At 35.3% G+C, this 22331-nt stretch overlaps 1 protein-coding gene across 8 annotated transcripts in view; it reads left to right on the top strand.

Annotated features, from left to right (window-relative positions):
- The window catches only part of PREX2 (phosphatidylinositol-3,4,5-trisphosphate dependent Rac exchange factor 2), a 283867-nt gene that overhangs the window by 130438 nt on the left and 131098 nt on the right, over window positions 1-22331 (top strand). For 7 of the 8 annotated variants that reach the window (XR_004908454.2, XM_036064630.2, XM_036064634.2 and 4 more), the window contains 8 exons: window positions 39-88; window positions 2930-3005; window positions 5651-5723; window positions 8727-8869; window positions 8969-9061; window positions 10759-10907; window positions 15312-15397; window positions 20494-20630. Coding sequence is in view for 7 of the 8 variants with exons in the window: in XM_036064630.2 (XP_035920523.2) it covers window positions 39-88; window positions 2930-3005; window positions 5651-5723; window positions 8727-8869; window positions 8969-9061; window positions 10759-10907; window positions 15312-15397; window positions 20494-20630 (807 nt within the window). In the remaining variant the exon portion in view is untranslated. The remainder of the gene's footprint in view (window positions 1-38; window positions 89-2929; window positions 3006-5650; window positions 5724-8726; window positions 8870-8968; window positions 9062-10758; window positions 10908-15311; window positions 15398-20493; window positions 20631-22331) is intronic. The other variant, XM_078072312.1, reaches the window with a different exon arrangement.

Here is a 22331-nt window from a genome sequence, read left to right as displayed (position 1 = left end):
ATCTTCCTTGTTTTTGACATATCTTTATTTTATAATAGGGAGTGAGATTATATTGCCGTCTTCATAGTCTGTTTACTCCAGTGATAAGGTGAGTCTGGTTTCTAAGTTCTGGGCAATTTACGTGGAAATATTTATATTGCATATTAGGTAAGTATTATTCAGCTGGAACCTCTTGGTTTATTTTATTTTTCTTCCATAAGTGAAAATTTTACTTTTAAAGATGATTTTAAGTAATAATTGATCTGAAAATATTTCTAAATTTTCTGGGGCTCTAATTATGCAGTTTTTTTCCACTCTTTTTATTCTGATTTCTAAAATAATTTGTTATTAATCCATACTGAATTATAGACTTGATAATGAAATAATCCACAATCAGTTAATATTTAGTAAATAATAGTTGACTGGGAGAGGATTTGGAAATACTATTTACTATAAATACCACTATGATTACTTTATATTGATTTTTTTTCCACTAAATTGTATAATCAATTCTTGGATGTGTATTTTCACAATATTTCCTCCTAATAGTCTTTCATCCAAAGGAAAGATTTTGTACTTGAAAATTAAGAATTACTTTGGAGTTAATAAGTAAAATTTTATAATTTTATTCTCTACCAATTTTTTCCTTCTGAAGAGATATGCCCTTGTTTTTGAAGTGGAATCATAATTAATTTTCAGTTTCTCTCTCTAGAAAGACAGCAGAAAACTGAGTTTTGTGTTATGATTACTAATAGAAGAGACGTTCACGAGTATTACTGTATTTTTATAAAATATACACTGATATACACTGATAGAATGTATTATGATGTTACACTAATTTCAAATGGCCAAATATCATTCATATTGACTGAAATTTAATATTCAGGACCAAAAAAAAAATGGATGTACCATTTCCAAGATGAATAAAGACGCTTTTCCGTCGTGGCTATAGAATCTAAATGTTTGATGTGCTGGGTTTCTGTTTTTCATTCTGGTTTCCAATTTCAAGGAAACTCAGAACTCAAGAAAAAAAAATCCAGAAGTGGCTGTTTAAGTGTATTGGAAAGCTCACTGATGTTTTATAGAGAACACAGTGCAGATCCTGGAGGAAGAAACAAAATTTACCCAATCACTCCTGAAAGTGCCCTGTCACAAACAGGCTTCCTAAAGTAAAAAGAAGTGAAAATGAACCTATATTTATTGATTCCCTACTAGATTTCTAGCACAGCCACCCTGCAAATATTTTGGATAACCTAACACTAAACTTCAATCAATAGCAAGTGGGTACTTAAATTTATCTTTTCTGCTAAACTCATAAAAACAGTAATGGTTACAGTTTTCAGGTTACCTGTGTATATGTCGATTTCGTATGTGAGAAAATATGCTCTGAAAATATATTTTAGCCATATGGGATTTCTTACCAAGAAAGTTACATTCCATAAGAGCTGATAAGAAGGAATTGTTCTTTGGCTAGAAATGACAATTGTTTATGAGTTGTCAAGGAAAAATTTATGGGAAAAAACCATAAAACAGATGGAATGTATGATAGTCATGCTTTTAATATGTGTGAACTCAGCTTACAAAAAGAAAAATTATCTGGGTGAAGAATTCACCGACCCACATGTGTTTTATAATAGGCTGACTATCCTTTTCCTTCTTAGTGATGCTTATGGAAACCAAGATGAAATGGGCAGTGAGGTATCAGAAACATGGAGATAGATTTAAAAAGATTTTATTTTATTTAATTAATTAATTTATTTTTAAATATTTTTTTTTATTTATTTTTTAAGATTTTATTTATTTATTTGACAGAGAGAGACACAGTGAGAGAGGGAACACAAGCAGGGGAAGTGGGAGAGGGAGAAGCAGGCTTCCCGCAAGCAGGGAGCCGACGTGGGGCTCGATCCCAGGACCCCGGGATCACGACCCGAGCCGAAGGCAGACGCTCAACGACTGAGCCACCCAGGCGCCCCTAAAGATTTTTTTTTTAAAGGAATCTGCTATTGATTACTGGCTAACCTGGTGTATTTATTACAAAAATCTTAGAAATATCAACCATTTTTCAGGGACTTTTTTTTATGAAAGTGGATAAAATGATGTCAGTATCGTCAGTTGCTGACAGGGGCTAAAGAACTGTGAATAGAGCTAGTAATTATTTATCATTTCAAGTTGTTTGCGGTTCGGATCTTTTGACATTTTGAAAAGACTGTCATTTTCTCTTTGATCTGGGCCTGCAAAATGAATGAATTATAGATTTCTGCCCTGGGGGCCCCATTCTGATCAGGAGTACTTGTTGGTATCTAACTTAACTTTGATTTCTCAGATCTGGGAAGTCTACTGAAAGGAGAGGCTAATGTAGAATCAGCTGGTTCCTTTGGTTCCCTTGTGATCTGGTGTCAGTTGTCCATGCCCTGATCAGACAAGATGAATGACAGGGTTCTCAGCATGTTTACCTTGGGACGGGCCTGCTGTCTGCCACTGCAGCTGAACCAAATCCAGCCTTCCTGGAGAATTCAGGAATAAAAGGGGTTGCTTTATTCTCCACATTTTGATGAGTTTTCTTTCTTTCTTTTTTTTTTTTTTTGTAGACTCTATCCAGATTTTAAGGGAAGAAATTCCATTTTGTTATTCTTTTATTGATGAGATATTGTATTTCTAGCTAAGTTTTTACCGGATAATATAGCAGTAATAATCTACTTGTGTATAAGAACATATCAAAGGAGAAATGTCTTGTTTTGGTATCATTGTTGGTCTCTTCCGATACGAGCTGATGAAGGAGTTTTCCAGTGCTATGTATACCTTATAAACCTCTGTTATTTGCACATAACTTGGATAATAGATTCAGATTATATTTAGTAAACTTTTCTGTTGCACACTGATATTAAATGAAATGTTTTCCTGTGCTTACTTACCCTCTTCTTACTGGTTTTGGTTTCTTTTTCCTTTATAGAGATAAAGATTACCATTTAAGAACCTACAAATCTATAGTCATGGCCAACAAACTGATAGACTGGTTAATTGCACAGGTAAATAGACAAATAGAAGTTGCTGAGTTAATTCACTGCTGCTTTAAGCTTTGAGGGGATTTAGGTGCCTTTTTTTGTCACCATGTGCAGATGAGACACAGTGAAATAGCTTGACCAAGTTCATACAGCTAATACAGAGTTAGAATTTGAATCTAGGTGATCTGACTTAACAGTCTTCAAACTTAATTTTTATGCTATATGGTTTTTCAAAAGGAAGATGTTCCTATTTTTAAAGTATCAACTGAGATCCATCAAAAAAACTAAGTGTAGGAGCACCTGGGTGTCTCAGTCAGTTAAGCGTCTGACTCTTGATCTCAGCTCACGTCTTGATCTCTGAATCGTGAGTTCAAGCTGGCCCCATGCCCAGCATGGAGCCTACTTTAAAAACAAAAACAAAAACAAAAACAAACCAAAACCTAAGTGTAATTTGAGTATCACTGAAGAATACATATTCACATACACTAAAATTTCTTGCATGTTTTGTTCACTAATTCGTCTTAAGATATGTTTCCTAGTCCTAGCAAGTTATCTAATCTCCCTGTGCCTTTCTGTTAGATAATTGTGCTTTGACATATAAGCTTTAATATTTATCTACATACATTTTAAATAGGGAACTATGAAATTTATTGTTATTGTTGCTCTGTTTCTCAGAACGTGGGAGTTGACAGCAGGTATTGAGAAAATGTTATTTGCAAATTAGGGCACCTACCCCAACATACTAGATATTCAAATATAAATTTAAATATTTTGTCATACTAGGTCAACTAATATATGATCAAATGTTTAACATTGATTAAAAAAGAACTTTGACAGAACTTACTATTTTGTTAGGGGATATTGCTTGGTTGAAATGTTGTCATGCTTAGATATTTGAGTCAATTTCATAAGCAGTTTTACTTTTTTGTTATTAAAGAAAGTGGCCTACTCTTTGTTACATGTGAATAACATTTGATAATCATAAAATGTTCTTTGTTTCAAATATTAATGTTTAATTCATATTTGATTCATCTGTGCACATAAATTTTGAGATTTTTATTATTTAATATTAATTTCTAGACTATTCAAGACTGCTTACTTTTGTATTTATAGCACTTAAATGTATTCTATTTGGAAGTTAAGATTTTAGATTAAACCAAGCAATTATTTTTAGATAAAAAAACTTAATTCATACATGCAGGGGTTTACTAGAGTCAGAGCCTTTTATAATATTATGGTCAAATATGTGTCATTAGAATTGGTTCTGTACTTGATATCAGAGTTGGCATTTCACATAGAAATTATAATCTTAAAGAATTCACATGAACTTGTACCATATGTTGACTATGTGAGAAAACTGAAGGAAGTTTTTTTGAAGCAAAAGTTGGTGCCTAATAAATATTTAAAGTCCTGACTCAGGAAATCAGTGAGCAGCTTTCTTTTCTTTTTTCCTTTTTGGCATTGTTTTACTTTTCAAATGTGAGCATTAGAAGAATAAATAAGCTACCCAAAAACTGGACCACGTTGCAATTATTTTTTTTCTTCAGGTTTTCTTAGTGATCTGTTACAACAATGTCTTAGAAATTGTATGTAGTAGAAATTGGGGTGATGGACTGGGACTCAGATAACCTAGCCTCTGATGATGGTTCTTCTGATAAGTAGTTATGCAAAGTTGGACAAGTCCCTTCATCTCTCCAGATTTTATTTTCACAACTGTTTATTACTTACTGGAATTATTATCTAACAGAGAAAAAGGCACAGGAATATTAGAATAACTTGCTAGGACTAACAACAGATATTTTAAAACAAATGAGTGGACAAAACATGCAAAACATGCATTGTAGGTATGAATGATTGTGAGCGAAAGCAAGGATGAAAATAAGCACAGAGTTCAGGCAACAGTAGGGGACCAACCTGACTAGGAAGAAATAAAATGAGAAAGCACTTCTTAACCACAAAACCTAAAACTGTTAAGTTTATACACACACACACATATGTACATATGTCTATTTCTATATATGAATCCATACTTACATGAATAAAATAGAAGTTTCCTAGATAAAAACATAACAGAAGATTGCATTGGGCTTTCATTTTTGCTTCAGTTACATGATGTGATTATTTTTTCTGCAAGATAGTGAAAGAGAAGCTTGCATTTACAGGCTCAGCTGAACAATTTATTTTTAGGGTCTTATAAATCACCCTAAGTTAGTAGGTTTCTTTAGGGGTCCTTAAGAACAAGGCCATTTGGTAAAAGAAATATGATAGCAGAGATCATGCATAATGATTTTTCATTAACTTTAGTGTGTTTTCAATATATAGGATATTCTCTTGCTGCACAATTGGGATACAATATTGAAAAAATAAGAGAAAGGGATCATTTGTGGTAACAATAAATTTTAGTTATTTATATATTTTCATGTTTAATACAGTATGATTTTACTCAGGAATATTATATCCTTGTTTTTCACTTAATGTCAAAAAAAAGATGTTTTTATAATCAAGTGAATGTTTTATAGCAATTAGGTGCATCATGAGCTTATGAAAGCAGTGTGTGCCCTAAGAAATGAATGTTTTTGTCATATGGTGCTGGGAACGTCAAATGCAGTAAAGATACAACAAAGCCTTTAGTTGCCTGTTAAGTTGTGCCATGTTTTTGTGGTTAACAGGGGGATTGCCGCACCAGAGAAGAGGCAATGATATTTGGTGTCGGACTCTGTGACAATGGATTTATGCACCATGGTAGGGATTTTTATTCTGGAAGCTCACAGATGTATTTTACTGTTTTGTTTTTGTTAGGGCGCTGGGAGTACCTCATTGTTTTAGTGAAGTCATTTAGAGATGAACCAGCAAGACCGTATGGGTCTTGCCATGTGTCCATACTGGGTCACATCTGCATTCAATTTCACCTCTGGTGCCATTCCTATGTCTAGTTGCTTTTATCTACCAGTTGCCATGACTTCTCTTCTCTTTTTCTAGACTGACTCCAGAAGAGCAAAAGCTTGAACTAGAAGGTGTTTGTTTGTTTTTTTTAAGTAGCTTTAAAAAAAAATTGAAATTATTTTAGATTAAACTCATGGTTTTTTTTAATGCCAGTATGTATTAAAATGATTAAATGAGAGCATATATGGTTGGTAATCATTGTTTTTTTTTTTTTTTGAGAAAAATGCTTTTAAAATTATCTCAGAGATAAAATTATAAATCTCTGGAAAAAATCTGTTTCATTTTGGCTACTAATTATTTTTCTTGTTTGATGACTTCATTACGCCTAAATTTATAAAAATAATGAGACTTAGTTTTCCCTTTGTATTCATAGCATCTTATATATTCCACAAACCCAGTCTTTTTCACTGTTTACATATATATAACATATATATATGCTTATAAACACATATTTGATAACACTTCTACCTATTTGTCAATTACTTTCAGAAGGTTATTACCCTTTTTAAAAAAAGATTTATTTATTTTATATAGAGAGAGACTGGGGCAGAGGGAGAGGGAGAAAGAGAATCTCAAGCAGACTCCCCTCTGAGGAGTCCCCTCATGTCCCCTCATGACCCTGAGATCATGACCTGAGCCAAAACCAAGAGTCGATTGCTCAACCAACGGAGCCACTCAAGCACCCCAAGGTTATTACCTTTCTATGAAGAAGGAAGTATAGCAAAACTTTCAGTGATGTTGAGAGTATCATTGGTTAGCATACATTCATTTGGGAATTCCGTTACATCCCACTATCTCTAGAGCACTGTATGAGATGTGATAGAGAAATATTAGTCCTTGCTGAAAAACTATTGAATGGGAGAAATGATATTATTATAGGGAATTAAAACTATAATATCAGGGTGAAATCCTTCAAATATTTTGTTTTTCTTTTTAAAGCATCAACAAGCAGTCATTTTATCTAAATATTTATTTTAAAATATTGAGTTGGGGCACCTGGGTGGCTCAGTCGGTTAAGCGTCCGACTCTTGATTTTGGTTCAAGTCATGATCTCAGGATCATGAAATCAATCCTGCATTGGGCTTGTGCTCGATGCGGAGCCTGCTTGACGTTCTCCCTCTCTGTCTGCCCCTCTCCCATGCTCGTAGGCATGTGCGCATGCTCTCTCTCTCTCTAAAAAAACAAATACAATTAATTAATTAACTAACAAAAAAATAAAATATTGAGTTAACAACAAAAGTTTTCCCTACAAAAGTCTATGTCAGTAAAGCACAACCAATTTGGCTGCTGCCTGCCTTATTGATGTCCTTTCTCACTCCTGTTAGGCAGACTATTTTGTGGAGGAAAATAGCAATAGCAAAACACCATGTGAGTTTGGGGGAAGTGCTTGGGTCATGTAGGCAAGACCTAACTTAATCTCAAGTATATTCTCATTTCTATTGTCAACTGTAAGGTGTTTTTAATTTGTGCTTGATAGTTTCATTTGTTAACCCAAGTTGCCGGCCAGTCTTCCATCCAAAGATCAACACATATATCATCCGGTCAACAGTTATTACTTGGAACTCTGTAAAAATAATGAAATAAAATAGTTTTGTATCGCTTTCTGTATGCCAGGTTAATCATACTTATTACTTCATTTTTAGTTCTGTACGTTATGAAGAAGGTTTTATTGCCCCCATTTTACCGATGCGGAAACTGCAGTTCAAAGAGTTGAAGTAACTTTCCCAAAGCCACACCCAGAATCAATCCCAGACCTGGAGGTGTGCTTCATCATAAAGCCAGACCTTGTACAGTGCCATGGGACCAGTGTCTTCCCTTTAGCTACCCTGCTCAATGAATCACCCTGTTCCAACAAGTACGCTTCAACCAAGGATACATAAATAGAAATAGAGAAGATTTCTCTTTTAAAACATTTTGACAGCTGTCAGGATCTCACTGAATATAAATTCTGTCTATCAGTATTTAGCCTTATTTTTGAAAGGTTAATCTTAGGGACTTTGGGGGAAAATACTAACGTTCAGATAAAAGGGAAAAAATGAACCTTTATTGAAATAAGATTATTTGAGAACAATGTTTTTAAACAGAAAAGAACTAGGAATTAGTGGAAACTAAAATCACATTTCACCCAGAAGATATATTTCTGGTTTGAAGTGTTGGAACAAAAGTGACCACAGTGGGAATTGCTCACACACATAAGAGCAACACTTACCCATTTGAATTTTCCCATAATTGTTCAGAATATTAAAAACACACTTCAAATGTTTACTACAAATTCAAAACAATGTAGGTTTCTATGTTTTTGATTGCATACATTTTTTGATTCAGTATAATCTTTTATTAAATTTGGGTGAGTACAAAAAAGTTAACATTTGGGGCACCTGAGTGGCTCAGTCGTTAAGCATCTGCCTTCGGCTCAGGTCATGATCCCAGGGTCCTGGGATTGAGCCCCGCATCGGGCTCCCTGCTCAGCGGGAAGCCTGCTTCTCCCTCTCCCACTCCCCCTGCTTGTGTTCCTGCTCTCGCTCTCTCTCTCTGTCAAATAAATAAATAATTAAAAAAAAAAGTTAACATTGAAAAAATACTTAAAAATTCTAAACTCTTTAGTTAATAGTAATTTAAAGGAAACATCGGCTTGAAGCTGTTGAAAGAAATAGAACAATATCATAGGAATATTTGTGAATGAAATTTCTTCTAAGAGTATTACATTGAGGTTATGGGACAGGTATTTACTGAATGTCTATTAGTATGAAAAATGGGTCCAATTTTTGGATTAATTGGAACAATTTGAATCTCTTTTTGTAGTTCTTGAAAAAAGTGAATTCAGAGATGAACCCCTACTTTTCCGTTTTTTTGCGGATGAGGAAATGGAAGGATCAAATATGAAGCATCGACTTATGAAACATGATTTAAAAGTTGTAGAAAATGTTATAGCCAAATCATTATTGGTAAGTTTATCAATATGTTATATAAATTTTCTTCATTTATTCTGTTTGTACCTTTTTTCATAGTCCCTTTATTAATAATGTTAATATTTTGCATTTCAGATTAAATCCAATGAAGGCAGCTATGGTTTTGGGTTAGAAGACAAAAATAAAGTTCCAATAATAAAGTTGGTAGAAAAGGGGTCTAATGCTGAGGTAATGTAAATTAGCATTTTTATTTAAATTTGTTGTCCATGACATACAAATATAAAAGTTCTAAACAAATTGAAATCAGCTTTTAAGTATCTTTATTGAAAATAGTGTTTCTGAATAATCTTATTCTGAGTTTCTACCAGATACGATTGGGATTTGTGACAGAGTTCATGTACTCAGATATTTGGAGATCCGTAACTGTGAACTTCTTGACCTTGGGAGATCACATGGCTCATTCCATGTCCCTGGGACTTCCCTGTTCAAAATTCTAGCCTGGAACCCTGGGGAGACTGCATACAGTGGGACTGTATTATGTATGTCAGATACCTGTTCCATTAAATCTAGGGCTACGTCTTTTATTTTCCTATCACTTTTGGCTGTCTTATAAAAATATAACTTTCATCAGTAAAGCATGTGCTTTGGCTTATTTTCTCATTAGGTTAATGCTATTTGATGTTCTCTCACCTCAGCAGCCTTTAATCAAAGAAATCTCCTGATCATTCATTCAGGATTATTTATTTAGTACCTATTATATGCCAGGAACTGTTCCAGGCTCTGGGAATATAGCAATGAATAAAAGAGGCAAAATCTCCTGCTCTCATGGAACCTACTGGGAGTGTTATATCCCAAATATGTCAGATTTAAAGTATTCTCACCTTGCGGCCTGGCTTGTAAAAATACCTTAATCCTCAAGCAAACTTCTAAATATATAAATCTTAAATAAAGAATGTGAGAATGAATGAAGCATGACTTTTAACTTTGAACCTGGCTTAAAGTTAGTAGCATACTTCCATCCACCCTCCTATTGGCTAATGTCCAAGGTCTCCGTCTTTTACCAAAACACAAATTCATGCAAGACAGTGTTTTAGGTACAACACATTAATTTCAAACGAAATAACTCTGGTCAACTCATACTTTGTTAGTGGGCTGGGCCAACAAATGACTGTTTTTAGTAATTTTCTGCCAGAAGGAAATGTTTCTCCCAGACATTTTCTGTGGGTGTTCTTAGAGTACAGCTTCATCTAACTATGTCACTGAGTAAGTGCCCTCTCCCGGGTCTTCATCATTTCTCTGGTAACCAACACAGCATGTAGTTCGGAGGCAGTGGGATTGGTTAAGAATGGCAGCCTGGTTGGCATGGAGAGATAATGTCTTCTTTGTCATCTTTCCAGCCTCTGGCAATCTGTGCTTTTTGGAGCTCTTTTCCTTGGGTTCCAGGCCATTCCTCTCTCCCCCTGGAGATATTTATGCTGTGTCATATTAGCGATGCTTATTCGGTTATCATTGATGGCTGTATAGAGGTGGAACCTCTCTGACTTAATTGGATATAAATGGAAAACAGAGTAAAAAAAAAAAAAAATTAACCTGGGGTTTGACTGTAGTTTAAAGGATGAAATAAGAAAAAGAACTGGAAGATACAATAGAAAGAGGGTCACAGGAGGAGGACAAAATTAAGTCATAAAAGAAGGGGCGGGAATTTCAGTGCAAATGGGTGATCAAATTTAAAACTAGGTCAAAGATAATAACTGTGTTATCTCCCCCACAGTTCTGTTGTGCGAAATTGCATAAAAAACATTGCAAATGTGTTGAAATGTCAAAAATCTGTAAGTTCTAGGTCTTTTCAGCTTCTAATTCTGTGAAAAAAATAGATTCCTTATTAAGATATAATTTGATTTTTTTTCTTTCTATTTCTCTCTTAGATGGCTGGCATGGAAGTTGGGAAAAAGATCTTTGCTATTAATGGTGACCTAGTTTTTATGAGACCTTTCAATGAAGTGGATTGCTTCCTGAAATCATGCTTAAACAGCAGAAAGCCTCTAAGAGTTCTCGTGAGCACAAAGCCAAGGGAGTAAGTTGTATGATTTGTGTGGGATTTTTAAAAAAATTATACATAGGTGAATAAAATAGAAAAGTTAACTAAGTACATGTCTAGAATTAAGTATCTCATTGCTTGGGACATTTAGACCTTACCAAGATCACTAATACTTGTCTTTAAATGATGGGGGAAAACTGCATCGCTCATGCTGCTAATGCTTGCTATTCACATCAGGTAGTTTCAATAGAAATAATACTTCCTTTTTGCTGCCCAAATTTTCCTGGTCTAGGTTGGGTTGAATGTGATTATAAGTGAAGAAAACTGATAGAACACTTGATAATAAAGAACTGCATTCCCCATGTTCAGCTCTAAGAATTTTAGGTCTATGAGTTAGTTAGATATTAGGTTTATAATTAAACACATATAAGAAATGGGAGCACAACTGGGTGAAATACACTTGCATGCTTGCTTGTACTTAGTGATATGTCAATTCTTTAAAAAAATGCCTATCTATCTGCCTACCTATGATTAGGAAAAAACCTCATGTTTATTATAGCCAATTTAGAGAGTATAGATTTTTCTAAATGAAGACGTGTTTCTTATAATCGTATCATCCATAAATAACCATCACTTTTTTTGAAATTCAATGATAGTTGACTTTTCGATGTACTGAAACAGATTTACACAACCATGTATTTATAAAATGGGATTATGCATTATAACCTGTTTTTTTAAATTAATAAGATATTATGGATACACTTGGAAGAGATTGGCTTTTCTTCTGCAAATCACTGATGGTCTAGTGTTCCTGTATCATGTTTCCATGATTTGTTTAACCAATAAATTAATTAGTATAATTCATATGAAGTGCTTAGTGTAATGTCTTAATGTACTATGATTGTATCAAAATTACTGTTTAAAATTCAATTATAGCATTTATTAATAGTAATAAGCAACTTTATTCATTTTAAGGTAAATGAAGGTTACCACTTTAAAAACAAAAGGTTTATTTTAACTGCTTATGAAAATATTCTCAGTATATATAGCATAGTATTCTTCCCTGCCTTAATATATATATTTAGCAATAACTGGGTGCACTCTTTATCTTAGGAGCTGAAATGCAATGTAATAAGCTAGAATATATGTGCTGCCTAAGCAAGTATGCAATGTAATGAGCTAGATTCTACAGCATTAAGTCATCAAGGTCAATGCCAAAACGTACCAAAGAGAGAGTGAATGTGACTCATTCAAATTACTCATTTAGGAAGACTTTGGGCAAGAGGGCAGAGAATAACCATAACAATGTCTTCTCTCTAAACCTAATTTTGATCTATTACTCCCTGTTTACTCAACCCTATCTAGGGTAAGGCTCACCTAGTTGCCTACCTCTGGACACTTTGAGGACACTTAAAAGGAAAAGGACAGACTAGAAACGAATAAGGGAGTAATAGTCCAAATCAATCATTAGTAAACATAAAGGTCCTCCTCATGGTCCCATTGCCCCCTGATTTAACCCTGCAACTACCGATTCACTGATCGTAGACATTTCAACAGTTGGATCACTCTGAAGTCCTCAACTTTAAGACTAAATGGGGGCAAATCTTCAGTCCTAGAACTAACTGCTAGATGAGCAGCATTAGAACCTGTGTCCTCTGACTCTTCCTGCAGTGTTTGTTACACAGTATTTGGAACCCAATATTTCTGGTCCAGTTTCAAGCTTCTCTTCCACCACTTGCTTGCTAATTGTGTGCTTCAACATCTTCATCCATAAAAAAATGGAGATGATGGGTGTCTATGTCATGGAGCTGCTAAGAACATTAAATAAATTTAGGTTTGTAAAGAACTTAGTGACTTGTTCAGCACATGGTATGTACTCCAGTGATGTTATCTGTGATGCTTGTCTATTGTCTTATTTCATTTTTTTCATTGCTTCTTTATTACATCAGGAACATATTTTATATTGTATTTCAAAACTGTTTTGAGGATAGAGTATTCATTTTTCATCTTTTAATTTGCTTGAAATCTATAGCCTTTATGTCCTTATTCTAATGTGTGATTCCTATAAATCATTCTCTCATATTTTCTTACAATACCCACTTATATTTGATGTAGTGTCTTGTCTGGGGGTAGGGAGGAAAGCAAAAATATGAGAAGTAAATCCAACTGAAGTTTTCTTTTGACTCTAGCTGTATTTTACACTTGATAGCATCAAATAATTTTTCAAAAGGCTTTGTAGCAGATTATTTAGTGCACTTACATTCTACAAGAAATACAGTGTTCCTTTTGTATAAATTTAATTCTTCATTTACTAGACAATATAGTGGTCCCAGCAGGGCAACATGTTTTCCAAAGACCATTTTATGAAGAGGGCCCCAGTATTATGACCAAAATGCATCTCATGGTGTTTTGTACAAAATTTTTAAAGAAATCTACAATAATCTTCTTGAAGATTAGAGTAAGGTCAACCTTCCCTAGCAATATTAGAAGGATAGAAGACCTTGCTCAGAAAGAACCAAGAGGCTGCTGTGAATTCCTCACAATCCAAAAGCAACAATAACTCACCATGGCCTGAGAGCCTTGAAGTTATTTCAGCAAAAGTGAACTCTCATTCATAATATATAGAAGCATGAGCTACTTCTGTTTTTCTGTTTCATGCTCAGAAAATGTATTTATTCCCTTTTCTTTTCCGTAGTCAGTTATCTTCCATTTTCAGGTGTCTTTTTTTTTTCTTTGACAGACACTAGTAACAAGGTGCTATTCAAAGCAAGCAAATACAGCCTTATACACCAAAAAGTGTATAATTAAGGATAAAGGATATATTCGTTCTGTGACCTCTACTCCACCAATATGCAGATCACTTCATAGTGTATAACCTACTCATAGTGTGTAACCTAATCCATAATACTACTTTCAGCTTTCCCTAAAACAGATAATTCATATTTCTATCACCAAATGCTGGAATGCCTGCCTCAGTTATAGTTCAGATTGTGGGACCAGCCTCTGCCATCAGACACAATGCCATATAGCGTTTTCTCAAGTGTTCCAGGCACAGTGTTGCTCAGACTGCTCTAGCAGCTTTTTTTTATAAACTCTAAGTAAGTGCCGCTGTACCTAACTTCAGACTCTGTCGAATGTGCCCTTGAAGTGCCACTGACATTTATGTCATGATTAATTCATCATCTTTTGGAAAACACTTTTGTTTCTTGGGCATCGAGGGCTATCCATCAAAATTTATTGCATTGTATTCGTTTGTCTTTGCTCTGTACTGCAATTTATGATGCTCGTTTTTATTGTTATGATGTTCCGCCTTATCTCATGCTCTCTGCATTTCATCGTTGCTCTCTGATCCCTGGCTTCCCTCTGTGGAGTGGCTCACTTATTAGTGCCAGACTGGACATCCCTCACTGCTTTGACATAACAGCAGCATTCCTTCATCTTCTTTTCCACATGGCTTCATTGAAAATACTTCTCTTATTCAGGTTTTCCCTTTTGATGTATTATTCTTTCAAAATTTCACTGAATAAATTCTAAAGTTAATCACATTCTTAAATTATTTTGATGTAGTGTTTGACAGATCTCTTCTTTATAACTAGCTTTTTGTTGTTGTTCTTTGATGACGTTCCCAACAGGTAGAATATATTAACTCTGTGTTTCTTTTATTACTTTTAACAAAGAAATTTCAACAAAGAAATTTCACAGTGCGCTGGCTTCTTTGTAACAGTAAACTAAGGAGTTGGGCGCCTGGGTGGCTCCATCGGTTAAGCAGCCAACTCTTGATTTTGGCTCGGGTCATGAACTCAGGTCGTGAGATGTAGCCCTGAGTCTGAGTCTGGCTCCAAGCTCAGCAAGGAGTCTGCTTGAGGATTCTCTCCTTCTCCCTCTGCCCCTAACTCTGCTCACGAGCGAGCTCTCTCTAAGATAAATAAATCTTTAAAAAAAAAAAACAAAAACAGTAAACTAAGGAGAGAAGCTTCCATTTTATTGAAGTGCCTACATAATTCATAGCATGATGTAGGGCAGTTGACCAAAGATTCCCATTTTAATCTCCACTGACCCCCTGCAAAGTAAGTTTTAACATCCTTTCTGTGGAAACTCAAACTCAGAGAAGTTAAGGAGTTCATGCAAGTTATTCAACTATCAAGTGACTAAATGAGGATTCAGAGCTCGTTTTGTCCGCTCCCAGAGCCTGTTCCTTACTCAGCATGTACCATGTACCAGCCACGCTCAATTGAGGAAGTCTGTGGTGCATGCCTACTGGGTGCCTTTGTGAGGGCACGCGCCCTGTCTGTTTCCTGGTTTCTAGCCCAGTCAGTGTCTTTTACACAGTAGACTCTCAACACATATTTATTGAAAGAATGAATAAAAGCGTGGACACTATTGTTTTAACCAACTGTGGCATTTTAAAGTCATCTTACCCTATTTTCTGACTGATTTTAGGACAGTGAAAATCCCCGATTCAGCTGAGGGACTTGGATTCCAGATCCGAGGATATGGCCCATCGGTTGTCCATGCAGTGGGAAGAGGTGAGAAAGTCATCCTGCATGGCAAACAGCTTTACAGCATGTTTGGATATTGCTTGCTGAACAAGAATATGTTCAAAATGTGCATGGTCATGTTGTCGTGAATTTTCTCAATCATATTTTTACCTTATTGGCTCAATGGCAGTACATTCCTAAAACACTATTTTTTAAAAAACTCTTAAAAATTGTAAGGCACATTTATCACTGTTGAGAACTGATGACATGGAGGGAGCTAGAGGGCATTATGCTAAGCAGAATAAGTCAGTCAGAGAATGATAAACACTGTATGATTTCACTCATATATGAAATCTAAGAAACAAAACAGATGAACATAGGGGAAGGGAAGGACAAATAAAATAGGATGAAAGCAGAGAGGAAGACAAACCATAAGAGACTCTTAACTCTAGGAAAAACATGAGGGTTGCTGGAGCTCCAGGAGGTGGGTGGGGGGATGGGGTAACTGGGTGATGGGCATTAAGGAGGGCACGTGATGCAATGAGAAATGGGTGTTATATGCAACTGATGAATCACTAAATTCTACCTCTGAAGCAAATAATACACTACATGTTATTTAAATTGAATTTAAATAAAAAATTTTTAAAAACTGATGAGAGAACGATGCCTCCCAATCTCACTTTTCTGCATGTTTCAGTTTAGCCAAAGGTTATAACAATTTTAAGGTTGTCTATTTGTATTTTTTTCTGGTGGCAAATAACTATATTTTGTCAGCAACTCAAAGGTGTAAGTTTTCAGGTTTAAGAATTATCTGTGTGCTTTATAACCTGTTGCTATATGATTACTTCAAGTATTTCTATAAATGAAGCATTTCATAAACCATAAAATGCATTTTAAATTAAATAATATATGTTTATATTTTATTTTTTTGCTTGGTAGGTAAATAAACCATTGATATCTCTTGTTATATGCATTTTAAATTTTATATTATACTAACACTAGTAATGATTTAAGGGACTGACTGTTAGATCCCACAGAGTATATAACTTGCTGCTATAGAAAGAAATGTCTTTATAAGCGAAGAGGGCATGTGTTTATCTTAACAAGAGACATTCATGCTTTTCATTACTAAGAAACATAAAATGTAAAACATCTTAATATGATCACCCAAATATTAGTCTGGAAAATTTTGAGAGGGCATTGCTATCAGAATCAAATTTATCAAGAACATACTAGCTAGACCTTTATTAGATTATAAAATTGCCTTCATTAGTGTATATATGACAAAAATGAATCTTATTTCAAAAACTTGTCTTTTCACTCAGATGTTTAAAACATATAGACTAATAGACATTTAAAACCTTTCCAACAACTCATTCATATTATAAAACTGAAATGGGATATATTTCATACTGAAAGGGGAGAGTCGATATATCCACGCTCTTCATTTTCACTAAACAAAAAAGAGTAAGTCACTTTATCAGTACTGTAAAATAACCGAAAACCTGAGTGAGTCAAGTTGTGCTTCTGTCCTTATTACAGTGTCATTTAAAGAGCTGGGTTCTGTCTTTGCAACGTAGTTGTAGGGTAGGCCCAAATCTGGTTCCTATGCTCTTTGTTTCTGAAGAGTAAAAGACAGAAATGCTCATGTGCTTTTCCTTTCAGATGTATATTAAATAAAAAGATACTATTCCATGGTTTCTTTTTGCACTGTAATTTTGCTGTAAGAAAGGAAAACTTGTTTCCCTTTTTCTTCTTCTTTTTTTTTTAAAAGATTTTATTTATTTGAGAGAGAGAGAGAGAGAGCACATGAGAGGGGGGAGGGTCAGAGGGAGAAGCAGACTCCCCGCTGAGCGGGGAGCCCGATGCGGGACTCGATCCCAGGACTCCAGGATCATGACCTGAGCCGAAGGCAGTCGCTTAACCAACTGAGCCACCCAGGTGCCCTCCCTTTTTCTTCTTCAGCCCCTTCCCATGGCCACATACTAGAGTATATCTATAACTGAAATTTCACCTTTGGAATTTAAAATTCCAATATGCCAATTTCTTACTGCAATCTCATCACTTTCATATTCTCAGCTTGTTTTTTGTTTTGTTTTGTTTTGTTTTGTTTTGTTTTAATTCATTTGGGACCTCCAGGCTCTGGATCCTTCTCTTTTTCCCCCGAAGACTCCCTTCCTTAGCTAGCCTTATCCCCATGGTAGGTCACCTCAGTCATTCTTGCCAGCATCACAAGGGTCCTCTTGTCATTATTCTTCATGTGCACCATGTCACTTCTTTTTAGCCTTGGATCAACTTAACCATCCTTTTTGCTTTTTCTCCTAAGAAACTGGGAAAAAAACTATCATGGATGTGGAATTAGTGTCATCCCAGTTCACCATCCTGTCTTTTACTGGCCCGTCTTACTACTCAGCAATCTTTTCATGTCTCTGATCACCTCCCTCTTTTTCTTCTCATAATTCCCTCCTGTCTCCCCAGATGAACTTCCTTTTTCACCTCACAGATAAATTCAGAGTCCTAGGTATGAAACCCTCAGAGCCCCACACCTTTTTCTGCACACCCACACCTTTTGCCGACTCCACCACCATCTCCAGCTTTCTCCCACCCTAGAGGAAGAGGTCTTTTTTCCTTTTTAGAGTTCAAGGTGAATTTCTCTTTAAGTGTTCTAGATCTCATCCCTCGGATACCTTCTCTGGAGTATTACATTGTTAGGTATCCCCTTCCAGAATTTCAGCCTTTTCTCTTCATTGGATTATTCTAGTACAGGCTGTGAGCATGCTCAGTTCTTTTCCACTAAAATAAACAAAGAAACAAAATGATCTTAAACTAGAACAGCAAACACAGAACCTTTCCCTTTTCCTTGTTTTCCTGTCTAGATCCTTGCTACTCAAAATGTGATCCACAGACATACAGCATTGGCATTGCCCGGGATCTGGTTAGAAATGCAGACTCTTAGGACCCACCCAGGACATACTGAGTCAGAATCTACATTTTAATGAGAGCCTCAGATGATTTGTATGCACATCCAAGATTGATAAACTCAGCTCTAGAATAGTGCTCTGATAACTTTTATTTTGTCATGACCAAACTTCCTGAAATGCTGTCTGTATTTTCAGCTGCCCTTCTTTCACTTCTTACTTGAGTTTTAGGCCAATGCTGTAGACATCTCTCCCTTTCTCCCACCCATGTCTCCAAAATCTGTCTTATAAGAGTTATCATGGACTTGAGGGAAAAGTACTATGGACATTGATAACATTTGTATTAATTGAACTTTCTGTGGCATTTGTTTAAACTGACTACTCCTGTTTGCTGAAAATGTTCATCTCTTGATTTCTGAGATGACACTTTTCAGATTTTTCTCCTACTTGTCCTCTGGCAGCTCCCTTCATCTATCGACCCCTTAACTGTTGGCTCCCTTTTCTCTTCTCTAGCTTCTTGTTCTCTGTAAGAAATCTTATTGATCCTCTTGCTGGAGATTTTTAAATCTCTGTCTCTAGCTCAGACCTCAGTATTATCTCTAATTAAACTTTCCATCTATTCTCTGAATTTGCTTTGCCTTCTGTATTCTCTTTGTTTAAATGACTACCTACTCAGCCACTGAGTCCAAAGGCAGAGGAATGATCTTGGGGACTGTAACCTCTTCACAAATTCTGTCATCAAATATCAAATACTTGATCTTATTTTCCCCTTCTGTAACAAATGCTTCTTTAGTTCTAGTCCAGAAAATTGCAGTAGGTGCTAGTGCTTGTGATTTTTGACTTAAACTCCAAAGATCCATCCTCTGTTTTCGGGGGTCATGTCACTTGTCTGCTTAAAATTCTTAAATGCTTTTCCTCATGCATATATAGTAAGGTTAAGGTCTTAGGACTTCACATCAAGTGTGTGAGGGCTTCACAACCTGGCTCTGCTTGGCTTTCCAGGGTCTTCATCCACCACTCCCATTTTAAGCTCTCACCAACTGCTCACATGCTCCCAAATATCCAGGTTATTTCTTGACTCAGTGCCTTTTTTCAGGCTATTCTTTCTATGGGGAGTGTCCCTTTTCCCTCCAAGATCTACTTCAATCCAGAAAAACCACTTAGTATTTCTGGAAGTGAATTTTAGTGAGAAAAAATATATATACCATCTTCTTGAATATAAATTATGTTCTCTAAGATGTTTAATAATTCCTTCATGGGAGAAATTGCTTACAAAAGAAGGCTCTTCTAACATAAGTTTTATAATCACTTATATTAATTATATTCATTGTATTTATTAATGGTGCTATGTAAAGGTTGATTTGCTCAGAATATCAAATAATAATGACTGAAAGTTTCTGAAAATCTTAACTCACTGATAGGATATTCCACTTGCATATTTAAGTCTATATCTGTGCAAATAAATGATGGACAGTTGATGTTATCCGATTAATTTTATTCTCCACCAATTCTGTGGTTTCTGACCCTTTGTAGACATCCTGAATGCTTATTTTACTTAGCAGATCCAGTCTACTTGTAATTGCTAATTGACTTGACTTTTTTTCCCTTAAGAATTTCTTTTAACTGTTTGCATCTTAAAAAATGAAAGTGATTATAGAATTGATGAATCATTATATTGTACACCTGAAACTAATATAATGCTCTATGTTAATTATACTTGAATTTAAAAAATAAATTAAAAAGGAATAAGACTGAGATTTACAAGCTATTGTAAATTTCAGAAATGCCCTTGCAATAAGTGTTACTAAGAAAAACAAATGAAAGTGAACACTATTTTAATATTTGGAGATTTTATAAACTAAAGAAAGATAAATAAGGCATACGTTTCTGGCTTTCCATTTTGCCATTATATATGCATATGTAGAAAATTAAGACTGACTAGACATTTGAGAGGGAAAATAACTGATTAGCATTATAAAGGTCACTTTACAATATCCCTTCAAACTCATTCGTAGGGAGATGGGAGAATATTCTGTTAATCACAGTTTGAATGGCCAGATGAGAAGATGAAAAATGTTGAGAGGGCATTGCTATCAGAACCAAATTTATCAAGAACATACTAGCTAGATCTCTGTTATATTTTAAAATTGCTTTCCTTGTTGCCTGTGTGATAAAAATGAATCTCATTCCTCAAATTTTTGGCAATTTTCTCATTTGTATTTGAAGGAACTGTGGCTGCAGCGGCTGGTCTTCACCCTGGACAGTGTATTATCAAAGTAAATGGAATCAATGTCAGCAAAGAGACCCATGCCAGTGTTATTGCACATGTTACAGCCTGCAGGAAATACAGAAGACCAATGAAGGTAAATTGCCCTGCAGCTTACTCAGATCTCATTGCAAACTTGCATAGAAGGCGTAAAGGACAACACAAGATAGTGCCAGGGATGTGTGCGGTTTGTGCTTCTAAGTTCACATTAAAGCACAGCATTGTAAATCTCATGATGATCGTTTTATTTGCATAATTATTTATAATCAGTTATGCTTAAAATGATTGCATCTTATTGTTAACAGTATTACCACCGGTTTAAAAAGTGCTCTGGTGTATTTTCATTTGCATTATGATAGGAGTTTTCAAGGACCCAATTGTTTATCAGATTGAAATCCAAAGGTTTGAATTGTTTTCTTGACCCTTGCGAATGCTTTAGGATATTTAATGGTCATTGTGTGTCTTTGTGGGTTTTATAGGCTCTGTGAATAAGTTTTGGATATATTTATTTAAGTAATTGGATTTAGCTTTTGAAAGAAAATACCAAAATGTACTTGTCATTACTTAAAATTCTAAGCATTATCCTCTGATTAAATTTCAAGTGCTAGAGAAAAATAAAATTAGAATCCTAATTTTAAGCAAAGCTTATCCCATGAGGTACAGTGAATATTGGGCTATAAGAGAAAATTCTCTCAAATTAATCAACTAAATGTAAAAGGAATTTTAGAGGAGAGGCTTTGTATTTTTTCCTTCATGCATAGCCAAGTACTCTTCTGGATTTGAGAATATGACTTTATGTCCAAACCAGAGAGAGAAGTGGTTATTTTCTCATAGGCCAGGACTGACATCCTGCAAAATACTGAACCTACAAGAAAATACCTCATCAATTTTGCTTATTAATAAGGTCAAACTAGCAAAGCAAATTGGAATTCATGCATAGACTCATAGGTTATTCTGGTTGATAACGGTTTCATAAATATTTATTGAGATGTATTATTGCATGAATTTTTTAAAAAGACAGTTCTGAAATTCTCAAACCTTTCCCCTTCAATCGGAATTTTGATAAGTAGCCAGATTGATTTGAGTTTCATTCCTTTTCATTTTCCTTGACTGCCTTCTTAGAGAGGAGTTGGTTAGTGAAATGATTAAGAAAAGCAATAAATAGGGAGACCTGGTGGCTCATTGGTTAAGCGTCTGCCTTCGGCTCAGGTCATGATCCCAGGGTCCTGGGAAGGAGCCCCGCATTGGGTCCCTGCTCAGTGGGGAGCCTGCCTCTCCCTCTCTCTTTCTGCCTCTCCCCCTGCTTGTGCTCTCTCTCTGTCTCTGTCAAATAAATAAATAGATCTTTTTTTAAAATTTAAATTCTTTTAGCCAACATATAGTACATATTAGTCTCAGATGTGTGTTCAACAATTTATCAGTTACATATAACACCCAAATAAAAAATATCTTTTTTTAAAAAAAGAAAAGCAATAAACAGAAAAATTCACTGAGTAACCTACTTTATCACGTATCCATCGCCACAAAACAGACTGTCCGAAAACTTAGTGGCTTAAAACAACAGGGATTGATTATTTCCCTTGATTTTGCGGATCGATTGAGTGTTGGTTCCTGTGAAGGCACTGATGTGGCGAATTTGTTCTGGGAACACCTGGGCTCTGCAACTCCCCTCCTCATGTTCTCTCACTCCTGAGCTCCTCCACATGGCCTCCTTTTCCAGTCTAGCGGATTGTCCTTCCTGCACGGTATCTGCATTTGAAAAGGGGATAAAACCATCAACTCTATTTATATCATGCTT

The sequence above is a fragment of the Halichoerus grypus genome, chromosome 5 (assembly GCF_964656455.1).
Source record: "Halichoerus grypus chromosome 5, mHalGry1.hap1.1, whole genome shotgun sequence".
Classification (NCBI taxonomy): domain Eukaryota; kingdom Metazoa; phylum Chordata; class Mammalia; order Carnivora; family Phocidae; genus Halichoerus; species Halichoerus grypus.
This window is presented reverse-complemented; position numbering and strand designations above follow the sequence as displayed.